The 27,960-nt window shown below is 43.5% G+C and overlaps 1 protein-coding gene across 1 annotated transcript in view; it reads right to left on the reverse strand.

Annotated features, from left to right (window-relative positions):
• chd6 (chromodomain helicase DNA binding protein 6) overlaps positions 1-21,256 on the reverse strand; it is a gene marked incomplete at its 3' end in the record, with an annotated part of 85,219 nt that extends 63,963 nt beyond the window's left edge. Inside the window, 10 exon segments of the mRNA XM_080727999.1 lie at positions 3,017-3,072; positions 3,564-3,629; positions 4,659-4,805; positions 4,973-5,123; positions 5,519-5,720; positions 6,560-6,641; positions 7,657-7,775; positions 9,683-9,992; positions 12,160-12,209; positions 21,177-21,256. Of these exon segments, the coding sequence (XP_080584125.1) occupies positions 3,017-3,072; positions 3,564-3,629; positions 4,659-4,805; positions 4,973-5,123; positions 5,519-5,720; positions 6,560-6,641; positions 7,657-7,775; positions 9,683-9,992; positions 12,160-12,189 (1,163 nt within the window). The 5' untranslated portion in view covers positions 12,190-12,209; positions 21,177-21,256.
• Positions 21,257-27,960: the final 6,704 nt, after the last annotated feature.

Below are 27,960 nucleotides of genomic sequence, written 5' to 3' on the forward strand. Positions count from 1 at the left end.
GATACAGGTTTTAGTTACAAGACTTGACAGAAAAGGTTATAAAATCGCCGACGGGGCTCATCGCGCGTCGCGGTTGAAAAAGTAAAATAGTTTCATTCTCGTCCGTTTTAGTCCACGCGGCCCGCGCTCCGCTCGTAATCCGTATGAATAAAAAAAGAAACAGCCACAACACAAGGTATGTATTAACATACTTGTGTCGTGGATTACAGAGAAAGTTTACTCTGTTCCGTACTCCCCTACGACGCTGCTGCTGCAGGGCAGCAGCCAGTGGCCACTCGAACAGTCACGAGTGACGTACACTGTATGTGGCTTCCAAACTGTGGTATACGGCCCAGAGCAGAGCGGCATGGAGCGCATGCGGTCCTCGCTTCTCCCCTGTTTTAAAACTCGCTTGTTTTCAATAAAAAAATATACTATTTGTGTCCCAATCTCCCCAGGAGCCAGTCATTGCAATTTTTTTCATTTTCATTTTTTCATTTCATTTGAAAGCTGGGGATCATAGCTACAAAATGATATATTGGTTGTGGAGATTGACCCAACAGTTTTGAAGATATGGCTTATAGAATGATGCCATGCTGAAATAGGACTTTTGAGATATTCAAGTTTTAAATAAATTTCTAACCTGCAATGACCTGACTCCGCCACATGGGGAGCAATCTTCAATTCAATCTTCAATTCAAAGAAGCTTTATTGGCATGAGAACACAAACGTTTACACAGTGGTGGAAAAAGTACCAACATTTTATAATAAAGTAAAGTATCAATTCTGCAATGTAGAATCACTCTGTTACAAGTAAAAGTCCAGAATAAAAAATGTACTTGAGTAAAAGTACAAAAGTATTGGTATCCAAATATACTTAAAGTACCAAAAGTAAAAGTACAAAATGTTTGAAAATAGCAGATCTACAAGCTCACAACGCGTCGCACCGCAATGCGTTGTGAGCTTGTAGATCGTCTATTTTCAAATAGCCTTGGTATAACATAGGGCTAAAGTGGTTTATGTATGTTTTAAACTTTAGTTATTGCTCTCTAAAAAGATAATGCCACAACAGCATCTCAAGCATTATTGGGCTAAATGTAAAGACGCTACAGTGCGCCAACCGTGAAGCAGTTTAACCAATTTGCTACATACGTCTACACAAACGGTCAGATTACAAAGATAAATTGCTTAGTGGAGGCTCACAGATGTCACCATAGGGTACGCTCCAGCAGAATGTCCCGTAATGATCGTATTATTTAATGAGGAGCATTTTAATCCGATCGGTCGTCGTTTCCTTAAAAAGGTATTAATGTATCTAAGTGCAGTACACCTCGCAACCGATGGGGTCGCATGGCTGAAAAACAACAGAAAATGGCATCTGATCGGATTAAAATGCAGTTTATTAAACAATACGAAAGATACGGGTAATTCTGCTTGAGCGTACCATACTGTGACATCTGTGAGACTTCAGTAAGCACGTTATCTTTGAAATATGAAGGTTTTTGTAGACGTACGTAGCAAATAGGATTAACTGCTCAACACGAGGTTGAAGTGAATGTATTACGTGTGCAACAGGGCTAACTGTGCTAAATGTAGCATAATCAGTGTTTGTGTAACTTCAATCAGAAGGATTATTTGACCTGATAATAAAACACAATCTACAGGCTTAACCGCCTCGCGTTGTGAGCTTGTAGAAGAGAGCAACAATAGAGTTGGGTCACGTTTTATTTGTTTATAGCCTGCAGCTAGCGCTGCAGCTAGCGCTAGCTAACGCTAGCTAGCGTTAGCCGTTAGCCACTCATAGCCAGTCAACCAGAATAGTCTACTCTAAAGTCAACTTTCCGACGGCGAGTGAACGATTGCATTCCATCCATGTTTTCTTGGCTGTCAATTTATTGTCCAAAAAAACAAACACCCTGAACGTTAGAATTAGATAGTTTAGGACGACACTGATCTATTCAATGTTAAGCTAACTCAGTGACAAAGGAAGCTTCCGCACCGGAGCTTCACAGAAGACAAACGCATACGTCACAGACGCCTCCAGGCAGGAACGGATCATTTCACCAGCGTAGAAGAAGAAACAGCGGAAGAACGGCGGAAGAATAATAAATAATAATACACAAAATCATACATTACGTGGTTAATAATTGTTCATTTGGAACACACGTGGCATTAAATTAATGGGATAAATACTGTGGGTTGCGTCGCTAAGTAATGGAGTCCCGATATTACCGCATTTGGCTACAAACGGCTAACAAAGGCTGGCTAGTTAGCATTTTAGCTAATATAAACTGGGAGGACTAACAGAATTATGTACCGATCTCTCACATTAATTAAAAAAAGTCTTATTTACATGCAGAGTTAAGCTCTGGCGTTTAAGTGAAATGTAGCCTAGATATTATGAGATGCTGTTGTGGCATAAAAAAAAAGAGCCAAAAAAAAAAAAAAAAAATCATTTTGGCTACAGGGAATAATGACAGTCCCCGAGATGACTAGCTGCTGGGGGTGCTGGGACACATTTTTGTCTTTTTTGACCGCGGTAAGGACCATGACACCGCGGTAGGCCTCGGTTTACCGCGGTACGGCGGTTACCGCCCCCAACCCTACACACACACACACACACACACACACACACACACACACACACACACACACACACACACACACACACACACACACACACACGTGTGATGAGTTATGTATGTCAATCGTATATGATGTCATTGATATATATCACTGGCCAGATGGCCAAGCCATGGCTCATATCTGTGTGGCTGGTTCATATAGGGATCTCCATGTATGGGCATGAAATATATTGTATGTATATGGATACACATATTATTATTAATAAAGGATAAAATAAAATAAAAAGTCCATATATGGGCATTCCTAGAAACAAAATCCCTTTTATGCCCATATATGGAGATTTCTGATGTCATCAATCCCAGGCCCTAATTGGCCCAAGAGCCTGCTTTACTCCGATTTACACCCTACCTTCCCCGAAAACGTTAATATTGGTTAATTTGACAAAACTCACAAATTCCTGTACTTGACATAAAACTCCTCTGTGTCCTCTTCTTGGTCCTCTGAAGTCTGGACAGACAGACAGACAGACAGACAGACAGACAGACAGACAGACAGACAGACAGACAGACAGAGAAAAGGAAATAAAACAGGGTTAGTTAATGTAATCTTCACTGAATTGTGTGTGTTGTGTGTGTGTGTGTGTGTGTGTGTGTGTGTGTGTGTGTGTGTGTGTGTGTGTGTGTGTGTGTGTGTGTGTGTTTTTGTGTGAGTGTGTGTGTGCGTGTGTTTTGTGTGTGTGTGTGTGTGTGTGTGTGTGTGTGTGTGTGTGTGTGTGTGTGTGTGTGTGTGTGTGTGTGTGTGTGTGGTCTCCATTAGGACATTGACAAATAAAATGTTTAATTGGCCATTACCAATTAATGAATTACCACTAAACACTGCCAGCTATCTTTCCTTTTCCTAAGAGCGTCTGCTAAATGCCTAACTGTAATTTGTAGGTAAAAGCTAGGTTCTGTGTAGGTTACATGAGGTCAAAGGTTACATGAGGTCAAAGCTCAAACCTTTTTCTTTGCGGTTCGGACAGAAAGAATCTTCTCTATGATGTTGGCCTCATCTTCTGGTGGTTCCTGAGAGAGAGAGAGAGAGAGAGAGAGAGAGAGAGAGAGAGAGAGAGAGGGGGGAGGAGAGAGAGAGAGAGAGAGAGAGTGAGAGAGAGAGAGAGAGAGAGAGAGCTTACTTGTTTGTTTTTTCTCATTACAGTTAATCCTACCCAACCACAGCTTCAAACAGGAGCGATTGGTTTAATAGTTAACACAACGGGTGCCTTTTCTTTCTCCTTAAGACGTCCCCAGACTTCTTATGATCAAAGGGGAATGGGAGCCAATTCACCTGGTTACCATGGTTACCAGGTAAGCAGAACCTGCTGTGGCGGCTGGTGAACAAAAACACTACATATCCCATCATGCAACTCGGCCGCCAGCATCACAGAGCGTCCATTCTCCATTGACTCCTATTCTATGCTGTAACATAAAAAACATCTGTATCTCTGAATAAGGTGGAAATAACGCAGAGGAGGCAAAGATCCCGGGGCGTCAATTGGGTATGGCAGGGGTATGCAGCTGCCATACCCTGGGTCCAGAGGGGAAAATAAAAGTTTTAAATATAAAATAAATCCATGAATGTCTCTTTTCTATCTGTTCTGGTTATTATGTTGTTAAATTACAGTAAACTTTAACAAAATGGTCACTTGACAAAATGGTATATTCCCAGGTTCCGCAGGTCAGCTTCACAGGTGCAATTCATTATTGTTAATTGTGGCACGTTTACTAACATGCCAAGTTTAGCTGCACTTGAACAACCATTCCAGGCTGCCATATCCAGCTCAAGAAACCGTAGAAACGGGAAAATTTACTGGAAAAAATACCTGGAAAAAACGGGAAAAAAAACATGACTGGTGCCAATAATAATACTAATAGTAATACCTTAGCCTGCCAGGCAAGGGCGGTAGCGTTGAGCGCGGGGATGCGAGTGGTTCCCAGTAATAATAATATAATAATAATAATAAATACCTCAGACTGCCATGCGAGGGCGGTAGCGCTGAGCGCGGGGATGCGAGTGGTTCCCAGTAATAATAATAATAATAATAATAGTAATACCTCAGACTGCCATGCGAGGGCGGTAGCGCTGAGCGCGGGGATGCGCGTGGTTCCCAGCACAGCGATGGTTTCTCCGTCGTCGTCGACGACCTTAAAGTCCAGATCCTCGTTGTACTTCCTCCTCTTCACCTGTCTGCCTGACCGCCTCTATAAGGATAGAGAGACATAGGGTTAGTACAGAGAGAGAGAGAGAGTCCTCCTCTATAAGGAGGACTCTCCTCTACACACACACACACACACACACACACACACACACACACACACACACACACACACACACACACACACACACACACACACACACACACTCTTACAGTGCTGTCCAGGGGGTCTATTAGGGGGTCTTGGCTGATGACATCATCATCCAGGGACGGTGAGGGGGCGTGGTCACTCTCTGGCCCCTCCCCCTCCTGAGTCCGCCTCTTCCCTTTCTTCTTCTTCTCCACTGGAGCAGCGCCGGGATCTCTGGGAAACGGAGTCCATATGTGAGTTAATATCATAGACTGTAAAAAACATGGACGGTGGGAAGCCATTGGTTTCTATGCTGTGGAAATGAAGCTTTGTTGCCCTTGAATGGGTGTCGCCAACGGTAGCTTGACAAGGACTACCTTCCTAACCTAGGACTACTGTAGCCTTATTTAACTGGACCCAAATGTAACTTTCCTTGCACCGACCAATGGACACAGTAGAACAGTCTTTGTCCCCCAGAGGGGAATGCGTTAGCGGGAACAACACACTGTAAAAAAAAAACAACATCCGGGAAAATTCTCACGGCGGAAGTCGCACTCTCTGTCTCATATTGTAACCAGGCTTTTCTCTTCCATGATGAGTAAGCCTGGCTAAGCGAGGCTAGGGTTTACCTGGGTTTGCGGCCCCTCTGTCGGGGTACAGAGGGAGCCGGGGTCTTGCCAACCATCTGGTTGTGGTTGAGGGTCCTGGCCTGGTTGAGGGTCCTGGCCTGGTTGAGGGTCCTGGCCGGTGCCGCTGGGTTCTGGAACTTCTGGTTGTGTCCTGCTGCTCTGCTGGGGGCTGCGTTGAGGGGCGGGGGGCGCGCCGAGGCCACTGGGGACGCAACACAAGCATTAACCCATTTAGGCCTAGAATTATTTAACGTTTTAACTATTGAAAAATCTACAAGCTCACAGCGCGGCACCGAGTGCCATGGTAGCCAGGTAAACAGACACTTGCTGTGGGTGCTGGTGCATACGTCATGAAGCAACACGCACGGAAGCAAAACAGAGCCCATGGTAGCCAGGTAAACAGACACTTGCTGTGGGTGCTGGTGCATACGTCATGAAGCAACACGCACGGAAGCAAAACAGAGCGTCTATTCTCCATTGACTCCTATTCTATGCTGTAAAAAGAAAAAAAGAAAAAGAAAACGCTGAGAAGCCCGAAAACCGTTCTTTTTTTCACGGCAACACTGTTCCGTGAAGGTCGGCCCGGTTAGGACTTTAGTTTCGCAACCGGTTGTAAACAAACTGACCCACTTCCTGTAATCGTCAGATTACACAATATGCACACGCACGTGGCTTTCGGGGCTCTTCAAAATAAAACGACAGTCTATGGTGGCAGACAAAATGTTAAAAGGATTGGCTACTTTAGAACAGTGGTTCTCAACCTTTTCAGGCTGAGACCCCAAAAATACTCATATTAAAATGACAAATGTTTAATTTGTCATTTTAGAGGTATCGAAAAAGTCCTTAAATTGTCACTTCAGAAACGTGCAGATACCCTCTATACATTTAAACGTTATGTTGATTTGTTTACTGTTGAGTGAGAAAACACTGTTACACATTAAGTTTATCATCTGGAGCCCCCCCCCCCCCCCAAAAAAAATAATTTGGGGACCACCCTGGGGGTCCCGACCCACAGGTTGAAAACACACAAGGTGTACGTACCATGAGTGGGCGGCAGAGGGGGCAGGACCTTGATTTTGGGTTTCCTGCCTCGTTTAGCGGGGGTTTTCACAGGCTCCTCCTTCTGGGGAGGGGAGGGAGGGGGGGTGGAAAAATACAATATCACCATATTCTTCCAAGCTGTATCACCATACACCATCTTATCACCATTCTTTTTCATGTTGTTTTTATGGTTGTTTTTCAAGTTACTTAACAGTACAACCACCAACAGTACAAGGTAACAAAAACTAAAAGAAAAAAGGAGTAACAGACCATTTAGACCAGTGGTCCTCAAAGTGGGGTCCAGGGACTCTCTGGGTTCCTTTTGGGAGGTCTAAATTGACCCTTAAAAGTATGTAACTCTGGCAGTATACAAATGAAACCAAATGGACCCTTACAAGTCCATTTGGTTTCATTTGTATACTATCAGAGTTAAGGGGAGACCTTGACATTTTAACGTTTGAGAACTACTGGTTTAGACCAAAATGCAGGTTTAAATGCATTCTGCAATGAATCTCTGTATTAACAATTCAACAGGCTCCCTCATTGTATCACAATATAAAAGATATCTCTGAGGCATATCGTGGAGACATCGTATTGTCTCCCAGGTCAGGAATTTCATGAAGGCCATGCCGTCGTTGCCCCTCAGTTTGGCCTTGTGAGAATGGCATGACCTGAGGCCACAGTGGCCTTAATGCCCCAGCTGACTGTACCACTTTCTCCTCTGAATCTGACTGGTCAATATGTAGACAGTAGACACCAGTGTCTCTTTCTTGTCATGTAGACACCAGTGTCTTTTGTTGAGATTCTGAAATCTTAACTCCCCCGAGTCCCCATCTTTAAACCAATCCAGTGACTTTGATTGGTGCAAGGCTGAGCATGGATCAGATTGTAAATACCATCATTTATCTATTTCACTGCAGATTAGATTATCATGCCTAACCCTTACATTCAACAAATTCTTTCAATGGACTAAAATCTAGTTTTATTTGATGGCCTTCCTGCCCTGGCATTTGACCTTTGTGCCCTCAAAAAGTGTGGCCTTGCCCCTAAAATGACAAAATTCCAATATTTATCACCATATTATGGCCCACCCTTACCTCCTTCCTCTCCCTGTGCTCCTTAGGACTCTTCCTCGCCTCCTTGTCTCCTCTGTCCTTGTCTCCTCTGTCCTCCCGGCGTTTCTTTGGTTTGCTGGTCTCCGCCTCCTCTCCTCCTCCTGGAGTGATATTATTTATTGATTGAATAATATTTTATCAGACAAAAATGGAGAACAGTACAAGTATAGTCAATACAATAAACAATGCAACGGTGCAAAGTACAGTTAAACACCCTGCCTAAAAGGAACATCCCAAATAAGTCCTTTTACGGTCTTTTTTATGTTGGAAGTCGTTGGTATTCAATTCATGGACATAACGAATGGCAAGCAAAGAAAACATTCAAAAATCTAGCCTGCTTCCAGACCATAGACCCCGCCCACTCTCAGAGTGGACTGTTTCTCTGGTCTGGAGCTGAGTACATGAATCGGCAGTTTAGCAGCCAAAAACTGCGTCTGATCCAATGAGCGCAGGGGGTGGGGGTCTATTAACGAATATCCAATCCGCGCAGCAGTTGAAACGATTCAAACAAAGTTCACACACAACAGGCAGGCTGAGGCAGGCATACACACGCGCACGCTGATTTCACCAAGCTGTTAATGTTGATTAGATGTTTCTGGTCGCAGTTCTGTGTGGAAGCAGTCACTGGCATAGACAGACACACACATAATCACACACACACCGCGACCGTGTGTCGCGTTCACTGTTCGTCGCGATCACTCGCGCGCGTGCACGCTCACAAAAAAGTCCCTCCCCCGTAAATCGCTCAGAATAGGGCACAGTTTCAGACTAAAGCGTGAGCTGAGTCTGAAATCAGGCTATCACAAATCAGCAGTTGTACTGGATTGGGGAAACAAGGGGGTGGGGCTAAGGTAAGGGGGGGTGCTCACTTCTGGCCTGTCTATGGGAGAAGTGATAACTACCTCCTTCTCTGGCCTCCTGAAAGGTGAGTTTTCAGGGCAGTTTTGAAGGATGCCAGCGAGCTACATGTTTTAAGGGAGGTAGTCAAGGAGTTCCACACCTGGGTGGCAGTGTTGTAGAAGGAGAATGTACCCATATTTGTCTTTCTGATATAGCGATATTATATTATATTATATTATATTATATTATAATAAATACTATGTTATATTATATTATTGCGAGGCAGTTTACTATGAGAAACGTCACAGCTTGTCCGTGTAGACGTGTGCGCATTTTTACAGTCTAATAAATTATATTAACAGGAACATTAGATAATGTTTGTAGAATGTTTCATGCAAATTCCTCAAAAATCCCAGGATACAAAAAAGGGTTTAAGTCTTTGAATATTTGACCCGATTAATTTTTTTGGCCACGGACCCCCATCTCAAAATATTTAGTTCCAGGGACGTAAAATCTGAGTTACAAATGTTAGCTTAAAAAAATACATCCTGTATATTCAAAGATTTGCACACATTTCCACGACTTTTCAAAAATAGTAGATCTACAAGATCTACAAGCTCTACAAGCTCGCAGCACGGTACTCTGTGCCGCACTGTGAGCTTGTAGATCTGCTATTTTTCAATAGTTAACTTAAAGGTCATATGACATCAAATTTACATTTGAATTTTTAGGCTTTTTTTCATGTTTCCTGACCTCAATTACACACAAAAAATGAACTTTCAACATTCAGTGTTTTCTTTTTTTTTTCTGCAATCTGTGGTTTTTAGAATAATTAGGCCCAGAAAAGTGAGTTCATTGGCCTCTGGACGTACGCATCATCGTCCAGGGTGGTTTTATCACCACATTACTTTCCACTGTGTATCGTTCCAATGTTTACCAACATTTACCACTGTGGTTGTTGCGTTCCAAAAGAAGCGACGATTAACACCTACAGGAATCTAGGTATATTATCTATCTAAGTCCAAATGCAACAAAACACAGAGAGAAAATAAATCCTGCCATGGCTCACTGGAGTGGAGTTTTAGTTTTAACATTTTAATACACGTTTTAATGATTGGTAAAAACAGCATGTCAGAAATAATCATGAACCAGAGGGGGCGGGGCTTACCTCTTTCACGCTTGTCTTTTTTCTTCCGTTTCTTCTTCACCCTGGCCCCGCCCCCTCTGGCCCCGCCCCCTCCACCCTCCTCCTCGCTCAGGGAGGCGGGGCTTACTGTGGCCACCGCCATGTGATTGGCTGTCGGCGCGGTGAGGAGGCGGAGCCTGAGGTCCTTGTTGTTGGGCCTGGTGGCGACCAGCTGGCCCCGGGGGATGCTGGGTAATGTAGGCCCGGAGCCCCGCGGGATGCTGGGTAACGAGGGGGGCGGGGCCTGGTCCGTACAGGAGGAGGAGCCAGTGGAGGGTTTCACTACTAGCATCTGGAGAGAGAGAGAGAGAGAGAGAGAGATGGAGAGAGAAAGGAGAGAGAGAGAGAGAGAGAGAGAGGATAGAGAGAGAGAGAGAAGGAGAGAGAGAGAGAGAGAGAGAGAGAGAGAGAGAGAGAGAGAGAGAGAGAGACAGACAGACATGGAGAGAGAGAGATGGAGAGAGAGAGAGAGAGAGAGACATAGAATAACACTACTAAACCACTTCAGGAAAGGTAACAGAACGGGCTCTACTTTGTGTCAATAGAACAGTGACATAGTTGTGAAAGGGTTAATATTGGGAGCTGTCAGAAGGAGGAGGTCCCAACCAGCTGGGAAAACAAGGGCTGTGTCCGAAATGCGGAACACGTTCCCTACTCCCTAACCCTAAATGAGGGATCCAGATGTAGTGTACTACAGTAGTGAACAAATCAGCGCATTTCGGACACTACTCCGTCGTCATCTGGTTGCGTCATCGCTGTCGCACAGTTAAAACGCTCATTGCACTGGCTTTTGGAGCAATAAATAGACGATCTACAAGCTCTCAACAGGGGGCGAAGCGACGCGTTGTGAGCTTGTACATCAACTCCCCAATGCTTGTGGATTGTAAATAACATACCAAAATGTTGCGGTGTTATTATGAGAAATAGGCCTATATAATTATGTTTTTATTATATTTTTTAAATTTGTATTCGTTCATTGGTGAATGAATGAATAATGTTTGTGCCACATTCATTTGTCTCACATGCAGACATACACCCATGTTTGTGATAAAATAGGTTATTCTTGCTAATTTAATTATAACATATTATTTATCATGATTATTATTATCAGCTGTGGAAGGTTGGGAAGAAAAGAGAAAGATTGAAAAACAACCCTCCAGCGTCTATTCTCGTATATTCTCTTCATAAACTGTGGACATTTGTAGGAGTTGTTTTCTTTAGCCGGTGGTTCTGCTACGGACGGCTCTGTTGCGTTTGCTTAGCAACAGGTGGCTACGGCTAGCTGCGGTCGTTTCGTTGCCTCTGTGCATTGTGGGGCGGTAGGGCTTGAATAGTGACCATCGAATGCACACTACAAATCCAAATGCATTGTGGGATACTTCAGTACACTATATTAGGGTACAGAAATGCTCACTATACATTCAGACACTAGTTCAAAATGGCGGAGCCCCATTTTAGTACACTACATTAGAGAATAGGGTGGATTTCGGACGCAGCCAATGTGTGCCTTAGGGAATGTTGGTCATGTAACCCCCTTTAAATGAATGGGAACCAGGCTGTGGAAATTACCATATTACATGTTGGTTGACATGGAAACAGGAGGACGACCTAAACAAACCGTCGCCATGGTAATGCTTTACCGTTTGTATAAGGGAGAGTGTTTTTTGCAGGTTGTTCAGTCCGAGTGTTTCAAAAAGACAACTGGGTTAAGGCAGCGGAAGCTTGTGATTGGCTGCGTGGAGGTGACGAAAGTCTGTGGGACGGAGAAACACCTAAACCTAACCCTAACCTCAGTAAGTTAAACACCTGCCTAAAAGGAACATCCCAAATAAGACCCTTTACGGTCTTTTTTACATTGAAAGCCCACTGTATTTAATTCATGGACATAATAAATAGCAAGCAAAGAAAACATTCAATAATATCGCAGTTATAAACACACTATATGTACAGGATCGGGGAAACAAGGGGGTGGGGCTAAGGTAAGGCTCATGGGAGAAGTGGGAGCCTGTCTATGGGAGAAGTGATAACTACCTCCTTCTCTGGCCTCCTGAGAGGTGAGTTTTCAGGGCAGTTTTGAAGGATGCCAGCGAGCTACATGTTTTAAGGGAGGTAGTCAAGGTATTCCACACCTGGGTGTCAGTGTTGGTAGTCTAACCAAGCGCCTTTTGACAGTGCAGGTCAGAGGAACGCATTAACATTTGAACATTTGATTTGATTTGATTTGATTTGATTTGATTTGATTTGAACAAGTGCGACCTGATATAAATAACTACAACACCCAGATGAAATCGTGGGCATATATATATACAGTATATATAAAATAAAAGAAACAGTAACAGTAATTCTAGTTATATTTGTGTGTGTGTGTGTGTGTGTGTGTGTGTGTGTGTGTGTGTGTGTGTGTGTGTGTGTGTGTGTGCGTGTGTGTGTGCGTGTGTGTGCGTGTGTGTGTTACAGACCTGCTGCTTGTCCTTCTTGTGTATTTTCATCTTCTATCCTTCACTGCATCCTGAGAGGAGAGGAGAGGAGAGGAGAGGAGAGGAGAGGAGAGGAGAGGAGAGGAGAGGAGAGGAGAGGAGAGATTATTATCGATCAAGTTCTCCTCAAAATGACCTAAGAAATCTATCAGTCAAGTTCTCAACAGTATTATCAGTACTATCTTTGTGCCCATACATGGTGTTACATGCAAGCCCACACTGTTTCGTAGGAACAGTATTTCTAGTTATTATTATTATTATTATTATTATTAAATACAAAGCCAAGTACGGAAGTCACAGAAGCCCAGAGTGAGGGTCCGTCAGGGGATATACAAATAGTCACAGTTTACCACACCAAGAGAATCCCTTTTATGCCCATCAATATTAAGCCATATCTGGAAATGCCCATATATGGACATATTGTGTCAGTCTAACCAGTGTGGTTGACACGACACGAGTCACACTTGCAGATTAATTACAAGTGTGCCATTTAAAAACTTCACATGCCATTGGTAAAACGGTAGATTTCCAGTGGATTGACAGAACATTGAGCTTGTAGATCAGCTATTTTGCTACTTGTATGACCTATGACTTCAAAGTGTACATCTATCTATGAAGGTGGATTGTGCTTTTCAATGGGAATGGAGTGGTTTCTTGATATTTGTGAGTTTGTGCTAAAATACGCTCCATTCTCCATAACAATTAGAAAGCAAAAACTGAAAAGTAAACCTGTGGATAAAATGCATTTGCAGGAACTTTCTGTAAAAGTGTAGTAAATACTGAAGAGTTGAAACAGCACATCTGTATGTCCTTGTCCATGGGGCGTCAATTGGGTATGGCAGGGGTATGCACCTGCCATACCCTGGGTCCAGTTACTTTTAAATATAAATCCATGAATGTCTCTTTGTCTATCTGCGCTGGTTATTATGTTGTTAAATTACAGTAAAATAGTACAAATGCAAAATTTTACATAATGGTCACTTTAACACGGTATTATAATTATATTCTCCACACTTGTATTCTCCCCATCTTGACAAAATGGTATATTACCAGGTTCCGCAGGTCAGCTGCACAGGTGCAATTCACTATTGTTAATTGTGGCACGTTTACTAACATGCTAAGTTTAGCTGCACTTGAAAAAACACTCCAGGCTGCCACAGAGTCCTGCACAGGTCCAATTTTGACAACCCGCGCCCGCCCGGCCCGTCATTAATCAGATCCGTGGACCGCCCGCTACCCGTGATTTATATCCACGAGTTTCCAACGCCCCATAGTGCATTGCGCAGACGTCTGTACCGAGCTTCCGGCGCCGATTTACAAGCTCACAACGGGTTGCATCTGCGACGCGACGTGAGCTTGTATGTCTGCTGTTAAACCCGGAAGTTTGGTCCCGATAGTCTCCAGTAAACTCCCGTGGAAACTTGTGGATAAAAATCAAAACCAGATCCGCCCCGCCCGTCAAAAAAAGGACCCGTCGCCCGCCCCGTTACCCGTGATTACTGATTACATGCATTAAAGTAGGCTAGCTACAGCCGTGCGTGCGTTCTATGGCATCCCACTCTATTTTCACTCCATAGTTGATCATCCCTGCACGCACATAATCATTTAAAATTGTATCATGATCTGACACTGTCACGACAGCTTGTTGTTGCTGAAGTGTTCTGCCTCCGCTGCTGTATGCAGTTGTATTTGTCATACGATGGTGTCGCGCATTGAAAATATCGGAGCTACAAGCTCACAACATGTCGGAACTTGCAGCTTTGTGAGCTTGAATGTCTGCTATGCTCGACACGCACCGTCATACGGCGAAGCATATATCCAGCTTTTCACCTCTGAAAGAGGGAACTCCACTAGCGTTGTCTGTCTGTCTTGGTTCGCTCATCACTGTTTAGGATACTGTTATGATGATAAACAGCCCGAGCCCCGAGGTAATCTAAACCAAACCGGACCGGACCCAGTTGACGATAATAAAACAGGGATCCGAAACTCATTATAGTCGTGGAATCACGTGGATATTATACAATCAAGCACCTTTCTGAGCGCAGGCTGCGCAGCAATGGATGTGGTTGTGAAAGTTGGACACGATTGTAGGCAAGTCACCCGACCCTTCCTTGCAGCCTCACTGTGATGACTGTATATGCGCTCCAGCCGGCTCCAAGTGTGTGACTGCATGCCGTGGTTCTGTCCTGCTGCTCACTGTGTGCACTCCTGTGACGTTGTTTTAGGCAGAAACAGTTGTCTGATTTTCACAGGAAAATGTCACCCGCCCGTGTTTAGTCGCACACCGCCCGTCCCCGCAAATTTATAATAGTATATATTCCGCCCGTCTCCGCCCCTCAAACACCGGTACCCGTCGGGTACCCACGGGTCCCCGACCCGCTGCAGGACTCGCTGCCATATCCAGCCCAAGAAACCGTAGAAACCTGTGTAAAAAACTGACAAAAGTCGTTGATTTTTTTCAGACATTGTGAAAATAGCCGATCTACATGCTCACAACGCCTCGCGCTGCGAGGCGTTGAGCATGTAGATCTGCTATTTTCACAATAGAACTGTGTTATCCAAAATGCAATGCCTATTTTCCACGAGGACTCCCATCTTTGCCATACCCTAGCTTTTGCTGAACTGACCCCACTGTCCTTGTCCCTTGTATGCCCATATATGGAGATCCCTGTCCCAATGTCATCAATATTAAGTGCATATCTGGGAAATGCCCATATTTGGCAATGCCCATATATGATCAAGACACTGACCTCATCAAACCCTGGATATCCATACATGGAGACGACTGGATCAACGCCTGGATCTCCTCACGGACTCCATATATGGATATGGCTGACCCGTTCTGACATCACAGTGATGACTCGACCAGCTCAGCAGATTTCTGTAGCTAATTCTGTGTACTTCCAGTTTCTGGGTAGAAAAGAAATAGGCACCACTCATCACATAATTATCTCACTCTCTGATTTCTGCAAAGTGACAGAGGCATATCGGTACGGCTCCTCCATACCTCCAAAGCCTGATCAACCCCTACAACCCCATCCGTTCACTCAGATCAGCCAACACAGGGATGCTGACAGAACCCTCGATAAAAACCCCAGGACAACGATCCACACGGCTTAGACTCTCAAACTGTGGAATAAACACCCTGTCGCACTAAGAACTACAGACTCACTCCATCGCTTCCATTAGAACTACAGACTCACTCCCTAGCTTCCATTAGAACTACAGTCCATTAGAACTACACACTCACTCCATAGTCCTAGCTTCCATTATAACTACAGACTCACTCCCTAGCTTCCATTGGAACTACAGACTCACTCCCTAGCTTCCACTGTGGTCTGAAGACTCAACTCTTTAGACACCTTTGCCCCTAGCACTTACCATAGCACTCGCCTACCCTCAATGACCATGTTTTCTTTTCTTTTCTTCTTAACGCAGGGGTTTTCAAAGTGGGTGACGGGGCACCCTGGGGTGCCGTGGCGGCAGTCCAGGGGTGCCGCGAAATAATTTGATAATATTTGGAATTTATTTGGTCACTTATTTAGTATCATTTTAAACTCATTTTAAACTTGAAGTACAAAGTTATTTTCAGTCAGTTCTAACCAAAATGGCCATTATCTCAACGTTTTCCTCGCAACATAATCACTAAAATATCGTCACTGTCGGGCAGAAACCTCGTATCTCCAAGTTTCAAATGTGTACGTCTTTTGGTAAAGCAAAGCCCCGCTTCATCATACAAGACCGTCGCACAAAACTAATGAAAACAGCCGATCTACAAGCACACAATGCCTCGCGATGTTCTTGGACATACAAGATTTCCACCCGATAACGATGATATGCTATAAATATAAGGTGCTGGGAGTGAAAATTATAATGTAGGGGTGCCTCGGATTAAAAAAATATTCATGGGGTGCCCTCACTGCCCTGAAACAAAAAAGTTTGGGAACCCCTGCTCTAATGGACATTTCTCCTCCCAAAACAATGCCAACTATGGGATGGTCCGTTTGGGAATGTTGTCTGTTATCAGTAACGCCAGGACTGTACAGTTCAAAGACAAATCATTTACCATCAAAAGAAGCACAGATCATGTCTGCTTGCGTACTAGCGGTGACCAGTTTGAGAAAGTTCACTTTCTACAAGAACTAGTTCAAGGTTAAAATTAACTACTTCAGTTCATAGTTCATAATTCATTTTAAAATTAACTACTTCAGTTCATAATTCATTTTAAAATTAACTACTTCAGTTCATAGTTCATAATTCTAAATGTTGAACTAAAGGTTCATGGTTCTAAACATTAACTAGTTTAGTTGAAAGGTATTGGCACAGTCTAAATAGAACCACACAGTTACTAAACGTCCCATATCCTGCAAGTTTCTGAGTGGTGAAAATAGCTGATCTACAAGCTCACAACGTGTTGTGGATATGACGCATTGTGAGCTTGCGGATCAGCTATTTTCGGCATGCAACAAGTCGTACGAGGAGGTCTACCTTGCAAGCCAAGCGACGTCATGATGACGTTATGATAACGTCCTCCGGTGACTCCGGTGACGTTCAGAACTAGGCCAGAAAACAGCCCATATGGAGATGATCTTGACGTCATTACCAGGACGTCATATGGACTATAGGATTATTGTTATTGTTTGTAATCTTAGTTGAAATATGAGCATGTAAGGTTATATTCTGGGCCATATCTGACTAGTTACAGTATGATTAATCTGGCCTCGATCGGACCCTCTCTGATTAATCCAGGACGTCTGTTTTCGTGGGCAGGACTTATGTCGGTTGAAATCAGGTGATATTCTAGGCCAGATCTGACTAGTCATGGTTTGACTTGATCTGGCCCCAATCAGGTCCAGGTCCTGACCGTGCATGCTGGGACATTATTCAGATACCCAATCTTTTTAAATAGTCCTACCGTAGGACTATTTAAAACCAATTATTCAGATTGCGTAGTCTTGGGTAGTCTCCCCAGGGTAGGAGTATTTTAAAACGAGTCGCCCCAGGTCCAACGAGGCTTTGGGGCCAGAGGTGTGATATGGATTTTAGAAGTGGTGCCCCTCTAAATTTGTGACGTGCGCGTGCTTGCATGTGAGGCGGCGAGGCGCGCGTGCGTGCAGCTAAATAAGTCTGGGCTCGCCGAGCCCAACCGAGCCCACGGCATCTCACCCGTTTGGGGCTGTAACCCAACGTTCGTAGGTTCCAACGCTTGGTTTGTTACGTTGGCAATCAAAGTTCTAAAATACATGATCAGAATGTCATAGGCCTTCATATATTATCATATAAATATATGATCAGAATAGGCCTTCATATTATCATATAAATGTATTATCAGAATGTGATAGGCCTTCATATATTATCATATAAATGTATTATCATGTGATAGGCCTTCATATATTATCATATAAATATACGATCAGAATGTGATAGGCCTTCAGAACATCACTGTAGTCTGTGTGCCTACTAGGTTGTCTTTACAATAATTGTCATAATAGGAAAAAAAGAAAAGTTATGTGTCAATTATGCGACCAGCACATGGCATTCCACGGTGGCACAACTAATCTGAATGCTCTTTTAATGTGAAATGTAATTGTCAACGACAAAAACAATCTTTAATCGCAATTATTTGAGTGACAATTAATCGTCATGTAAAATGTCATAATCGTGACAGAAGAGGTCCTCTGATATATTCTACTGTAGTCGATATGTTACATCACAGGTCTATGGGTTTGTGATGTCAGGGGAACCACTCTTGACAGACACACACACACACACACACACACACACACACACACACACACACACACACACACACACACACACACACACACACACACACACACACACACACACACACACACACACACACACACACACACACACTACTTACTGTTTGTATTGACTTACTGTATTTTGTTCTTTCATTTTCTTTTTCTTTTTTACTGACTATATCTACTGCATAGTACTGTGTTCTATTCGTCTGTCATTCAATGTTTATGAGATACTTAAATGGTTTCCTGTGGAAATAAGCGTAGTCTTTTCTAGGATCTCCTTTTAGTAGACCTTGTACCAGTGAACTGTACCGTCATGAAACTGTACCTTTTCCTAAGCAAACTTCTAATAAAGTCTTCAATCAATCAATCAGTCAATCAATCAAAGTCTACAAATGAAACCAAATGGACCCGTAACTCCCATCAATTCTGGCAGAATACAAATGAAACCACGTTTGGTTTCATTCGTATACTGAGTTACATAGGCTACTTGTAAGGGTAAAATTTAGACCTCCCAAAAGGAACACAGAGAGTCCCTGGACCCCACATTGAGGACCACTGGTCTAAACTGTTAGTTATTGTTAAGTAAATTGAGAAATAACCATAAACACCAAAATGAAAAAGAATAGTGTGTGATTGTGTATCGTACAGAGTGAAAGTTTATTAAGTATTGACCGTTCAAGTGGTTACCGGTAAATATATGAAAACACAAATTGACATGAATCCAAAATACACTGATGATTGTGCTGTCAAAAGATTAAAATATATGGAATCTATGAACAGGTTGTGCTGCTTCATCTCTCTCTCAACTAAGGGGTCCTTGGCCTGAAAACGTAGAAGACCCCTGATCTATTATATTCCCAGGGTAACTGGAAAGCTCGCCTTAAAACACGCTCGCCCTAAATGTTTTCCGCCGACCTCACAGCTCCACTAATCATGTTCAACCTAGATTTGACACTATAAAAGGCTCAAATTCGTTCTCCTGCTATACTTTACCACCAACATGTGGAACGCCCTATGGCAGGCCTTAAAGGAGTGCAAATCCCTCACATCCTTCAAAATTGGTATGAAAAGTCACCTTCTGGCGGCTGCTAATCGAGACTTGTAAATAGACTAAGCTCCCTTAGTTGAGGGGGAGATGAAGCAGGGACCCCTACACAACCTTATCACAGATACCATATAGTTTCATCAATTGACAGCACAATCATCAGTGTATTTTGGATTCATGTCAATGTGTGTTTTCTGCGAGGCGTTCTCAGAATATGGACGCTAGGGTTCAAGTGGTTAATATAAAAAGGGGGGGGTTCCTTATTTACACAGGGGGTGGTTCCTTATTTACACAGGAACCACTTTATGTATCTCATATAACATTGACAGACAGACGGATAGACCACAGTACTTTATGTATCTCATATAATATTGACAGACAGACGGATAGAACACAGTGCTTTGCATAGGATAACATCAATTACAAAAGGGAAAACCTAAACCTAAACTTTCTCAGACAGGTGGCTGGTATCTCCCTTAGAGATAGGGTGAGAACTGAAGTTCAGTCACCCGAGAGAGACTTGGAGTAGAACCGCTGCTCCTACACTTGTTCGGGCATCTAGTACGGATGCCCCCCGAGCGCCTTCCTAGGAAGGTCCTCGATGCACGTCCCACTGGCCACTGGGAGGAGACCCCGTGGCAGACCAAAGACCAGATGGAAGGATTACATCTCCAAACTGGCCTGGGAACGCCTCGGTATACTCCCTGAGGGAGTGGAGGAAGTTGCTCAGGATAAGGAACTCTGGAAGTCTCAGTTGGAACTGTTACCCCCTCGACCCGATTCCGGATAAGCGGTTGATGATGGATGGATGGATGGATTTGTGTAAATAAATAGATACTAGCTTCAAAGACCCCCCCCCCCACACACACACACACACACACACACACACACACACACACACACACACACCTAACATTATAGCAACACTGCCACAAGTTGTCCAAAACAACAACGCTTGCCACCGCCTATCAATAATCCAAGTCCTCATTTATATGAATAACTATACTGATGATTACACTTACACCCTTCAACACAGTGGTTCTCAACCTTTTCAGGCAGCGAACCCCCAAATAATCATATTTTAATTGGGGACCCCCCACCCTGACGAGCACTAAGACTTGAGGCATTACATTTTGTATAACACGGTTCTATTGTGAAAATAGCAGATCTACATAACATGCTCACAACGCCTCGTGTTGCGAGGCGCTGCGAACATGTAGATCTGCTATTTTCACAATTTCTGCCTCTAATATTTGACAATTTGGCCAATGTTTAATTTGTCATTTTAGAGGTATTAAAAAGTCCTTAAATTGTCACTTTATAAATGTGTAGTTACCCTCTATAGTCTATACACTTAAACTATGTTGGTTTGTTTACTGTTGAGTGAGAAAACAATGTTGCACAGCATCTGGGGACGCCCCAAAATAATAATTTGGGGACCCCCCCTGGGAGTCCTGACACAGATTGAGAACCACTGCTATAAGACAAAAAGACACAATTGTGTTTATGTTACACCAGAAAACAAACACAAACACAAACACACGTGTGTGTGTACACACACACACACACACACACACACACACACACAACACACACAGTGTGTGTTGTTGTATAAAGCTGGTTAGCATCAGGTTTATGCTAGCAGTTTTGCAGTGATGCATTATGATGATGTGTTGCTCTACACACTGCAGATCTGCAAGACCACCTTGTGAGGCGCGCGCCACACAAGGTGGTCTTGCAGATCTGCGATTTTCTTGGATTTTCTTCATGATTCTATCTGACTCAGACAGACAGACAGACAGACAGACAGACAGACAAGATGTTTTTTTTCCTCTCGCTGCGTTTTTTATTTCCAAGGACACACACACACACACACACACACACACACACACACACACACACACACACACACACACACACACACACACACACACACACACACACACACACACACACACACACACACACAAATACACAAAAAACGCCATGACAGTTTAGAAGAAAGAAAGGGAGAAAAAAAGGGGGGGGGGCAAGGACAGTATGTGTGTGTGGATGCGAGACTCTTTGTGCACGCACGCACGCACGCACGCACACATCACGGCGGCTGGCTCGCGCACGGAGAGAAACACACGCACACACACACACTCACACACACATGCAGAGTAAAGTCTATAAAGACTCACCGCTGTGTGTCTGTCTCTGCGCTAAGATGGCATCTCTGTGCTCTCTCTCTCCTAATGTGTTGCTATGCTCTCTCTCTCTCTCTCTCTCTCTCTCTCTAACAATGTTTTAAGTTTTTATTTTTTTACATTCATCTCAGGCAGGGAGGGGCGGGGCCGTCTGTGCGCGGACACCACGCACCAAGGACGCTTCCCATTGGCCGCCGCCGGCCCGCAACGGACGCTTCCATTGGCCGGCGGGGCCGCGGCAGCAGCTGGCTCTGTGGTTGCGCGGACTCCCATTGGCCGAGCCCGAGCCGGGAGGCCCCGCCCCCTTTTCTGCTGCGCGAAGGCTAAAGAGGAAGCACTGCATAGGATGAGTCGGTGACGTGACGAACAACCCGGAAGTGTGTGTGTATGTGGGTAAGCCTGTAGTTGCATGTGCTGAGCCAGTGTTGTAAGATATATGAAACTGTACCTTATCCTATGCAATACTTCTAATAAATACTAACACGAAACTGTACCTTATCCTATGCAATACTTCTAATAAATATAACACGAAACTGTACCTTTTCCTATGCAATACTTCTAATAAATACTAACACGAAACTGTACCTTATCCTATGCAATAGGCCTACTTCTAATAAATACTAACATGAAACTGTACATTTTCCTATGCAATATACTTCAATCAATCAATCAATAAATCAATCAATCAATCAATCAAACAAACACTATGGCAATGCAAACATGTGACAAAAAAGTGACATATTTGTGACCAGTGATGCAGCCTAGTAGCCACTAGGGCTTTGGAATGGAAACGTAATTAGACCCCGCTTTTACATTTTTCTTCTTAAAAATGCTAAATACAAGACACAAGTACTTAGTCCATATAATCCATTATTTGCATTGCAAAACGATTCGATGCCGATTTTCTGCCTTGAAAAACAATAAGATAGTTTGCTGTTTGCTTATTGATATAGTAGATCGTTTCAAAATAAAAACGATTTTTGGGTTCAGTTATATTGTTACACTAGTAGCCACTTTCATGCTGTACTGAGGAATTTTATGTATAGATGTATGTGTAAACTTGTGCATTCAAAGAATATATTAATCATGGCCTTGACAGAGATCACACAGAGTGATACGAGGTATGGCACCTCCATACCTCCAAAACCTGATCAATCCCACTCGTTCACTCAGATCAGCCAAACACAGGGATGCTGACAGATCCCTCACTAAAAACACCAGGACAAAATCCACTCGTCCTAGACAATTTGCCCTCCTGGCCCCCAAACTGTGGAATAAACTCCCTGTCGCACTTAGAACTACAGACTCACTCCCTAGCTTCCATTAGAACTACAGACTGCACTCTCTAGCTTCCATTAGAACTACAGACTAACTCCCTAGCTTCCATTAGAACTACAGACTCACTCCCTAGCTTCCATTAGAACTACAGACTCACTCCCTCCCTATAGCTTCCATTAGAACTACAGACTCACTCCCTAGCTTCCACTGTGGTCTGAAGACTCACTTCTTCCGACTCCACCTAAGCCCATAGCACTTACAGTAGCACTTGCCTTATCCTCAATGACCATACATGAATGCTAGATAGCATTTTCTTTACTTTTTAAGTTTTTTTTATAAAGCTCTTTAATGATTAGGTGCTCGTTCTACCTATGTTCTTTTTGTCTGGATTGACATTTCTATGCATTTGATGTATCAATGTTGATGTATTGATGTATTACCTGCTTATTGTAAGTCTCTCTGGATTAAGAGCGTCTGCTAAACGCCTAAACTGTAAACTGTTTTTAATTGAGTGAAAACAGTCTGGTAGGCTACTGTATATCTACTGTATATCTCTCTGTTTTTGTATACATGGTGTTATGGGCTTTTGTGTCTGAAATAAAGTTTATCACACATACGCACGCACGCACGCACGCACGCTCGCACGCACGCACGCACGCACGCACGCACGCACGCCACACACACACACACACACACACACACACACACACACACACACACACACACACACACACAGCTTTTCTTCTGCTTTTGTAATTGATGTTATCCTGGCAAAGACTAGTAGGCTAAGTACTGTGTTCTATCCGTCTGTCAATCAATGTTACATGAGATACTCAGATACATAAAGTGGTTCCTGTGTAAATAAGCTGAAAAGCTTACTAGGATCTCCTTTTAGTTGACCTTGTACCAGTGAACTGTAGGCTACTGTCATGAAACTGTACTTTTTCCTTTGCAAACTTCTAATAAATTCTTCAATCAATCAATCAATCAATCAATCAATCAATCAATCAATCAAACAAACACACACACACTTTTAGCATCCTAGTATAATGCCACCAGTGCCACTATATTTACAAACTGTTAATAAAGCTTTAATATTCAAATAGATCCACAGACCAACAGTCTCAAGCACTTCCTCTACACCACGCCTATTGACTGTGACATCACGGACGAATCCTTGATTATATTTACTCTAGAGATCGCATGCATTGTGTGTGTGTGTGTGTGTGTGTGTGTGTGTGTGTGTGTGTGTGTGTGTGTGTGTGTGTGTGTGTGTGTGTGTGTGTGTGTGTGTGTGTGTGTGTGTGTGTGTACTTTTTCCCCCCGTTTCTTGCGGTTCGCATTGCCGTGAGCCTCTCTGTGTCTCTGCATGTGTTTGTGTGTATATGTGTATGTGTGTATGTGTGTGTGAGTGTCTCATAATGTCCTACCCCAGCTGCTCGGTGGATAAACGTGTCCTTTTGGGTTCGATCCCGGTCCGGTTCTGAGGTGTCATTGAGTGGACATCAGGCAACATCAGAGCTCCGTTGGGTTGGGGTTGAGGATTTTTATTTATGCTGCTCTGCGCTGCTCCACCAATCGTGTTGCTTTCTCCTCCATCATCATTACGGAGGCTGGAAAAAAGAAAAAAGAAAAAACACATTCCACGTCTTTCTGTGCAGAGGATCATGTTGTTCCGTTGCCCGGATGTTGCATTTATACTGGATTTAAAATAAAAAATAGAAAGGCGTTATGTGTTAGCCTATGTTATGTTATGCTGCTGCTGCTGCAGTCAACGCTGACAACCACTTACAAACGGCTGCTAACTCCTAATAAACTAAACACACACAGACTATTACAATATTACACTTAATATTGCCCTATTACACTTATTTCACTATTACACTTATTTCACTATTACACTATTACTTACATGTATTACACTATTAGACTATTACACTATTATATTACACTATTAGACTGTTACACTATTACACATTAATATTATGTCTGTATAGAGTTTATCATTATAACTACAGTATGTCTTGTAGAAGTTAGAACTCACCTGTGTAGTTTTTCTTTAGAACCTTCCACATTATTGCATCCCTATAGGTCGCATTTAGTATGAAAACCTGCAGGTCATGTCCGTCTGTCACATTTCACATCATGTTCACACCTAATGTCCTCATGTCCAAGATCCCTAATGTCATCAATTCTGCCAAAAAAAAAACTACATGGACGATAAAGTCGACAAAAACATCCACAAACCACGAGACCTATGGAAGCTATTTAAAGCCCAACTAGGCTGCGGCGCCAAACTCAGATCCATAACCAGCAACATATCCATCAAAACTCCCTTCTTAACATCTACTTCACCTCCATGGCCAAAAAAACTGCCCGCTCCATCTGGGCTGTTTGGTGTTAAGCACATCTTGAAATTCTACAGGAACCTTGGGGTACGCAAAGACAACTTGCCGCGGTGACAACTGTTGAAGTGTTTAAAAAACTGCGTACCCTACCGCAATACAAAGCCGCTGGCCATGACAAAATCCCACCCAAATTTCTCATAAACTCAGCCGCCTCCATTTCCCCAATCATTACCCACATTATTAATCTATCTATCAAGCAGGGTTACGTCCTCCAGGACTTCAAAGGAGCCAAAGAACCCCCCTGCACAAAAAAGGCAGTAAACTTGACCCTGGCAACTACCGCCCAATTTCAATAATTTGTTCCATCTCTAAGGTATTGTAAAAAATTGTTTACGAACAGGTGGCTAGATATCTTGAAGATAAAATGTTGATTTATGAGTTCCAATCTGGCTTCAGAGAGTCCCATTCCACAGACACAAACATGCCTCATCTATTGTGCGATTCACAATGGCAAATATTAAGGCATGGTCATGCTGGACCTCCAGAAGGCATTTGACACCGTTGATCACTCTATTCTGATTGATAAACCCAAAATGATCATATTTTAACTGCATGGGGACCCCCCCACCCTGACGAGCACAAGCACTAAGTTATATTGTATTAACATACTCTAACATACAGATTGTACAAGTTATATTGTATTAACATGCTCTACCAGACAGATTGCCAATAGAGATAATTCTGATTCTGAACTGTGCCCAAATATGGAGATTACTGACATCATAGTTGACTGAGGTCATACTATGACCTCAGTCAAAGACCTCGGACCTCAGACACAGTCAGACTGTGACAGTAACACCATGCCAATTAGGAAAAAGTGAAATCTCCTGAATCTTTTATCAAATATGGCATTGATGAAATGGCATACTGTGCCCTGACGATCTGTATTATAAATCTGGAGTGTTCTTGCCCTGTAGGAAACCACACTGACTACAATGAAAACAACAATCATAACAACAACAAGAAATATGTAATTGTGTTCAACCACTCTGACTACAATGGTCACTCTTCCTCTCTCTCCAGACTCATTTCCCATTGGAAATGCATCGGGTGCTTGAAGTTAAATATTTCAAAAACGACCAAAGATTTCATGTGGGTGTTGTTGTTATTTATATCAGGTCTCGCTTGGTGGTGATGTCACCAAGAACGCTGCTCCCTCATTGGCTAAAGGCCCTGCCTTTGTACTGTCGGACAGTTTTGAGGAGAATAAACTTCCTATTCACGAGTTTCCAACGCCCCATAGTGCATTGCGCAGACGTCTGTACCGAGCTTCCGGCGCCGATTTACAAGCTCACAACGGGTTGCATCTGCGACGCGACGTGAGCTTGTATGTCTGCTGTTAAACCCGTAAGTTTGGTCCCGAGGGTCTCCAGTAAACTCCCGCGGAAACTTGTGGATATAAACATTTGGGAGAACATTCATGTGCCGCTTTTCAGCGAGCCCACAATTACTATTTCTATGCATTTGATGTATTGGTGTTATAGTATTGATGTATTACCTTGCTTATTGTAAATTGGATTGGATTAAGAGCGTCTGCTAAATGCCTACATTTTGTAATTGTATGGTTAACTAGAAATACTGTTCCTACGAAACAGTGTTGGGCTTGCATGGAACACCATGTATGGGCACAAAGATCTACCCAACGGCCACTCCAACATTGCACATTCAATCCCTCAGATCCTCTATATAAAGATTTGGGAGAACAAACTACAAACGATTTCATGTGGGTGTTGTTCCAATATATAACTAGAAATATTGTTCCTACAAAACATATTATTTATATCAGGTCGCACTTGTTGGTGATGATGGCACCAAGAACGCTGCTCCTCATTGGCTAAAGGCCCTGCCTTTGTACTGTCGGTATTTCTTTATTTATTTTTTATTTTTTTTAAACTTGGTCTATAAAGTTTTGGTATAACATACTGGTCTCACCTTTGCAGCGAGCCCACAATAATCACTAGACTTGATTTTTAGGAAGGTTAATAATGTGTCCTACCTGGGAACCCTGTTATGCATTACCTGTTATACCCAATGTCATACCCCATGTTTGCATTACCCGTTAAACATGTTGTCTTTACCCCATGTTTGCATTACCCGCTGTACCCCTTGTCATAATCCCATGTTTGCATTACCCATTATACCTGTTGTCATTACCCCATGTTTGCATTACCCGTTGTAACCTTTGTCATAATACAATGTCTGCATTACCCGTTGTACCCCTTGTCATAATCCCATGTTTGCATTACCCGTTGTACCCGTTGTCATAATCCCATGTCTGCATTACCCGTTGTACCCGTTGTTATAATCCCATGTCTGCATTACCCTTTGTACCCCATGTCATAATCCCATGTTTGCATTACCCGTTGTACCCCTTGTCATAAACCCATGTTTGCATTACCCGTTATACCTGTTGTCATTACCCAATGTTTGCATTACCCTTTGTACCCCTTGCAGGGCACACGAGCGGAGTGGAGCGGTGACAAAAGCCGCTCCGCGCTCCAGAGGGCTCTTGTCCCTCTCACTCTGGTCGGCCACCGGGCCGCTCCGCTCCCCGCCGCTCCGTAGCTCAACTTGATTTTCGCATCTCTCGCTCCGCGCTCGCTCCACGCACCGCTCAGGGTCGTCAATCAGAGTCAAAAAAGTAGTTTGCTACCATGTCCGAAACACCTCGGCTTTGATGGAGACTTGGAGAGCTGTTCACTCTGCACTGTTTTGTTGGAAACATGCGACATGCGGCGCGCCGCCCCAACAGGATCGGCTCAGAGCGGAGGAGGGTCGGCGCTCAGACCCATTATAAAAGTCGCTCGCTCACGCTCAACTAAAAGACGGCTCGCTCCACTCCCCGCACCAATCGCGCTCCACTCCGCTCGTATGCCCTGACCCATTGTCATAATCCCATGTCTGCATTACCCTTTGTACCCCTTGTCATAATCCCATGTTTGCTTTACCCGTTGTACCCCTTGTCATAATCCCATGTTTGCTTTACCCGTTGTACCCCTCGTCATAATCCCATGTTTGGGGGCAGCCATGGGGCTCAGGAGGTAGAGCAGGTCGTCCAATGATCCGTGGGTCGGTGGTTTGAATCCCGGCTC

The sequence above is a fragment of the Nannobrachium achirus genome, assembly GCF_963921795.1.
Source record: "Nannobrachium achirus genome assembly, chromosome: 6".
Classification (NCBI taxonomy): domain Eukaryota; kingdom Metazoa; phylum Chordata; class Actinopteri; order Myctophiformes; family Myctophidae; genus Nannobrachium; species Nannobrachium achirus.